Here is a 6,000-nt window from a genome sequence, read left to right as displayed (position 1 = left end):
GGGATAGATTTCAAATTATACATCAGTATTCAGGAAGGTGCCCCTGAAATGTTTACTGGTAATGTTTTGAAAACACAGTACTCAAGATTGACAGTAGAAGCCATGGATGTTTTGGGCTGCTTTGCAATATTTTGCTGCTGCCACTTTTCTGAGTCTAATTCCTCCACTGACATGAGCCACATTTTACAATCTGCCTGGAATTAACACTGCATCCATGGAAAACTCTGTCACTGCTAAATGCATTGAGGAGCACAGGTCCCTGCAGAAGCTGCTGGCTTTTCTTTGTTTTCTGCTTTGACCACTATTGACTTGGCTGTTTCTTTCACACAGTTTTCAGTGCAGCTCTTGGACCATCTCTGCTTCCTTTTGGGAGCCCTCAGCCAGTACCACCCTATTATGATTATTTGATTTCTCTGGCATCCCATTTTTTCAAGAGGCAGAGCCATTTCAGACAGATGGAGGCAAGGTACAGGAGGCAACTTCTATGTTTTCTACCAGAACAGCGTGCACTTGTCCAGCTGCAGTGTCACAGGCTTGCCCTCACCTCTGCCCCTAGGGATGCTCTGCCCTGCACATGCTTTATAGTCCGAGTTGTTGAAGCTCTGGGCACGGTCTCCAGGTCACAAATGGCTTTTGCCCATTGTTTTGCTATTTTGTGGCTGCCACCACTTGCAGTTTCTGGCCGACGAGGTTCCTCCTTTTGCTGCATTTCCCTGGAGACCTTCAGTGGGACTGAAGGGGGTTTCTGCTTTTCTCCCTGTAGCGTGACAGGAGTTCCCAAGTGTTTCGAGGAAAGAGTCAGGCAGAGGTCTCGGCTTCCTTTTGCCCTCAACCCGCCGTGCCCGCGGCTCCGGCTGCTCCGTTCCTCCTCAGGCCCATCCTCCGGCCATGTCTCGCCATCGCCGCCACTCATGCAGGGCCGAGCCTCTGGCCAGCCCCGGGGATTCTCCGCCGCTGCCCGGTGCGGGGACGGACAGACGGACCGGCAACAGGACGCGCCCCGACCGCGCCCCTGGGCGCGCTCCCGCGGGCGGCGGCCGATGCGCTTTAAAGGGAGCGATGCCGCGCCCTCCTACCCAGGCCAAGACGAGCCGGGGCAGCGGCGCCGCTCCCATTGGCTGGCCCCGCCCCGCCGGCCTCTCCGATTGGGCAGCGGCCGCCCCGGCCCCGCCTCCCGCTCGGCTCCGATTGGCTGTTTGCCATCAGTCGCGATCCTCGCCCTTTCTCCCGGCTCCGGTTGGCTCGTGCCCGCGCCCCGGCCGCGCTCTGATTGGTCACGGGCCGCGAGGGAGCGGGGGCGCGCGCGCGCGCGCGCGCCGGGGTGGAGGCCGTCGCTGAGGCGAGGGGCTCGCGCCGCCCCCCAGCGCCAACGGCGGCGGCGGCGGGATGGCGGCGATGGCGACGGCGGCGGCGGCGAGCAGCGTGCTGGGCCCGGGCCCCGCCGCGGGGCCTCCGGCGGCGGCCGGCGGGGCGGCGGCGACAGCGACCGCGATGGCGATGGCCAGCCCGGTGCCGGTGCCGGTGCCCATGAACCTCTTCGCCACGTGGGAGATCGATCGGTCGGCGCCGAGCTGCGTGCCCAGGTGAGCCGCCCCGCCGCCGGGGCCGCGCGGAGCCCGCACACGAGCGGGGCCGGGGAGAGGAGGCGGCCCCCGCAGCATCCCCGCTCCTCGGCGGCGGGAGGCCCGGCCCCGGCAGCGGCTGATGCGCGGCGAGCCCCGGCGCTGGCGCTTGCGGCGGGAGCGGCCCCGGGGGGCGGCGGGCAGGGGGCACAGCGCCGAGCGCGGCTGCGTTGCCTCCATGTTGCAGCCCCTGGCGGGTGCGTGCCGCGGTGGCCCTGGGGCTCAGAAGGGGCTGTGTATCGCGTATCGTCGTGGCCGTGCTCGGGAAAGCTGCCTCTGTCCCCCCGAAGTGAACGGTGATGGCCCTACAGCCGCTTCCGCGGAGCCAGGCAGTGCCCACCCGCATCCCTGGGCCTGTGTCATCTGCGCTCCAGACCTTGGGGGGCAGCGGGAAGGATTCTCTGTGCTGCCAGCTGAACTCTGAGCTGTATCTCTGGTAGGGCTGGGAGACAAGCTGGGTGGTGTGGATGTCACCACTGTCAGTACGGCTAGGTGTGCTTATGAACACCTGTCATAGAGCCAGAAGGTGCCTGGTGTGTTAACGGGGTGAGTGGGTGTCCTTCGGCTCACTCATCTTACCAGACTCTCATCAGGTCCTCTCATGAGAGTTACAGGGCAGATCCAGGAAGTCACCGTGGTTCCTCGTGTCTCTGGGCAGTGGTGTGTTGTCTGCAATGATGTATTCAAGTGTTTCACAAAAATTAGAGGTGTAAAATTCAAGAGGGTGAGCAAAAAAACCCTTCCTGTAGGGCAGCAGGATACCAGCCTTTGTGAAAGGGCTTTGCTGGATGAGTGTGTACAGGGAAACTCAGTGACTGTGTGGCCAGATGGGCTAGAGTAGAAACGTTCCAAAATACTCCAAGCTACTAACTAGAGAAAGCCTCTGTGATTGTGGTGCCCAAGGGAGTGCTGGGCTCAGCAGGCAGCAGATGTGAAGGAGTTTGCAACATGTGTCTGCTAAAAGCCTGTGCACCTTTTGATGACACATGCTGAGGCTGTTGTGGGGAGCAGGAAGCAAGTGATCATTTCATAGCTTTAAAGTGACTTGAGGTGTTGTTCATTTGTGGGCAGCTTACTCCCAGGCTGGAATTTGGAGAGCAGGACAGAATTATCAGGTTGACTTCCTGTAGAAAAAATTTGCATATGCAAAGCACAGAGCTTAGTGATGGTGAAGGATGTGCATGTTTCACAAATGGAAGTGCTCCAGGAGCTTGGGAGTGCAGAACTGTTTTGGGCAAACCACGACAGCATGACTGAGAATAGTGAGTCTGAGTGTAGAAGAGTGTAGAAGTGGGTTACACGGGTGGCAGCATGCCAGTGGGTGAGAAGTGATGTGTAATCAGTCTGAAAGTTGTTTGTAGAACTGGTGTTTGGCCCAGTGAATCCTGTGTCTTGTCACAAGGACAGTTTCCATTAGCATTGTGTAGATGCTTGTTCTAATGCACGAGTTCTTTGTGTGCTGCCAGCCCAGGGGGCAGCCATCTGACACAGCTGCTTGCAGGGAATTTCTGAGAAATTCATCTGAAATATCATCTCTGGAGTATCTTCAAACACAGCATCTGCTAAGATGGGAGGAAGCTAATGGAAGCTGATTCTTCCTTCAGAGCCATGGCTCTGACATGATGTGCTGTCACCTCTGTAGAGTCAGCAGGTCTGGAGAAGCCCTGCCAGTGGCCACAGTGACCAGTGTGGAACTGGTGATTCTGTGTTTTCCAACCTTCTGTTAGCCCAGGCTTTCCTGAGTGAACAGGTCATGGATAGCACGTGTCAGACAAGTGTTTCAGTTAGCTGAAGTGAGCTCAAGCCCCAAAGCTGAGCTGTCAGTGGTGTATCTGTGCACTGTGCTTCTTTATTGCTTGCCTGTGTTCTCTCTCTCCTGATCTGCTGGTGTGTGGTGCAGCCTTGATGTGTTCTTCTTCTTCCTGATGTGTTCTTCAAGGCAGGAGCTCTGCTGTGCCCAGCACAGGTGGTCCCTGCTCTCACTGTGCTTTGGGAGTGGTGGCAGAATAATTTCCATCCATGGGCAATAATGTCCTTGGGCTTCTCTATCCCTTATGCATGTGTAGTCTGCATTTTTTCATACTTATGGATATCTGGAGAAAGAAGAACTTTGCACTGGTTTTAATGCTGTAGAAGATGCATTTTAATAGAAGATTATAGAAGATATAGATTATCTCTTTATAGAAGATGTCCCTGTGCTCCTTCTTAGGTGTTTGATTTTCTGCAGGTGCCGCTCTGGCTGCTGCAGGAGTGGGGCTGGGCTGGGTCAGCCTTTGTGGGGTTATTTTTTGCTCAGCTGTTAATGCAGGACAGGTTGTCCAGGCCTTCAAGCTGCCACAAAGAGTCTGGGCCAGTACAAATGGGCAGTGGGAAGTACAAGCCCCAGTGCATGGAAGGGTTCAGTAGTGACTGCAGGACTTTTGGTGTCCTGCAGGAGGATCTCGGCTGTCTGAGCTCAGCTGTTGCCTGGAATGGAAGGTTTTTTCTGCCTGAATCGGGCGTGTGCCACTGAATGAAGTCCGCATTTATTTTTGGAGATTGCCTTGCTCTCTGGATGGAGGTGTCATCCCTCCTGCTGGGGTTTTTCTCTTTTCAGGGCCAAGCTGAGAGAGATCTGTGACCTCTTTATGACCAATCTATGAACTGACTGAGCAAGCCTAGGCCCTGCTGCCTTTGGCTTAAGTGGCTGCCAGGGGAGGCAGAGCTGAATGTTCTAGGCAGTGGGTTATTATGCAGAAAGGCAGAAAGAAGTGAACACCTGGAAATGATACAGAATGCTCTTTGCATCTTCAGTGGGGCTGCCCATGGGCTCCAAATGATTGGCTTCCCATCACAGTGCCTTAGAGGGAAAGCAAACCTGCTTAATTCACAGTGCACGATGTGAAGCACACTTTGGCTGAAATAGTCCATCAATCAGCCTTAACTTCCACTCACAGTTGTCTTAGTAGAATCTTTATAGCAGTGTTCTGAGGTGGGAATGTCTGTATTGAGATGCCTTGCATGTAGGTCCCCTTAGGGGTAGTAGCAGATTTTCACTGTGTGGAGAGGCCAGAAGTGAACCAGAGCATTGCCAAGGTAAAATGTCCGTCTGCATCAAGGTAATGCCTCACTGTGTTCTCATTGTTTTGTGTGTTGGGAAAAAATGTGTCAAAGGACTTGGTGCACACATGCTTGAGGCCTTGTTATTTCCACGTAGTGGTATTTTCCACCTCTTTTAATAGGACTGCTCTTTTTATTTTTTTTTTCTTTAAACATCTGAGCGTCCATAAATGTGAGTTCTTAATTAGGAAACAAGATAAGATTGTGTGATTGTGTTCACTTTTTCCATGACACAGCTACTGTGTTCAGTGTTATGTGGATGTTGTTTCAGTGATAAGTAATCATATTTCTAGTTAGAGGTGAGAGATACAAGTTGTGTTTTGGTTGCTGCATCAGTATTGCTGCAAAGGCAGATTCTACCTGTGCAGATGCTGCTGCTGCAAGGATTGGCACTGAAGAATGGCACTGCAAGGATTCAAATACCCTGCATTTCATCCACAATGCCTTGTATCTCAGTACAATGCATGAGGAAACATTCCAAGTCTTGCTGCCACCCACACAGTGTGCCTGAACACAGTGTCTTCTGTGTATGGTTGTTAGAAAAGCATTGATTGATGGAAATGCATGTTCTGGGCTCACTTTGTGTGTGTACCTTCAGGATATTACATTCCAGCAGGTGCTCTGGATTCTCTATCATTATAAATTGCAAACTTTTCTTTTGGAGAGTTACAGCCTAATGAATGTGTTATTGGAATGAGAGCAGTTGTTGCAAGTACAACTGGAAGTATCCCAAAAGTGCCAGCTAGGGTGATCCTCTGGAGTTCCATGAGGTGAATGCTCTTGTCTCTGCAGCCCAGTTTTCCTGTTTGGGCAGCCAGTGTCCATTAGCTGGTGGAGAGCAGGTTAACACTTTATTTGTGCAGGTGTGGTTGCATGCTTCCATTGCCTGAGGAATCCTTTCAGTGACAGTTCCTGCCCTGTGGTGTGGAGTGAAGGAACGTGCTCTCCTCTGGCACAGCCACATCAAGGGGCTGCTGTGGGCTCAGGGGTCTCTTTACTCTCAGCACAGAGCATTCTCTGTGTTTTCTACACCCCCTAAGAGTTTCAAGAGCCTCTGAACTGGGTGTTCCTTTAAGAAATGCTTATTCCAGCTGGAAGAATATGTATTTATCTGCCTGAGATGTTCTTGAGTGGTTTCCTGGGTAAATCAGACATTTTCATGGTAAACTTCCAACCTCAGCAAAATCTGTTCTGTTTGGATAAGCTACAGAGTTGCACCTCTGGGAATGTTAAATGATTCCAGATTGTTCCTTCCGAAGACACTGTGATTCCTTGACAA

At 53.0% G+C, this 6,000-nt stretch overlaps 1 protein-coding gene across 1 annotated transcript in view; it reads left to right on the top strand.

Annotated features, from left to right (window-relative positions):
• Window positions 1-1,395: 1,395 nt before the first annotated feature.
• Window positions 1,396-6,000, top strand: part of LOC134416232 (phosphofurin acidic cluster sorting protein 1-like) — a 54,832-nt gene continuing 50,227 nt past the window's right edge. The window contains exon 1 of the mRNA XM_063152633.1: window positions 1,396-1,583. Coding sequence (XP_063008703.1) covers window positions 1,396-1,583 — 188 coding nt within the window. The remainder of the gene's footprint in view (window positions 1,584-6,000) is intronic.

This window comes from Melospiza melodia, chromosome 3 (assembly GCF_035770615.1).
Source record: "Melospiza melodia melodia isolate bMelMel2 chromosome 3, bMelMel2.pri, whole genome shotgun sequence".
NCBI lineage: Eukaryota > Metazoa > Chordata > Aves > Passeriformes > Passerellidae > Melospiza > Melospiza melodia.
This window is presented reverse-complemented; position numbering and strand designations above follow the sequence as displayed.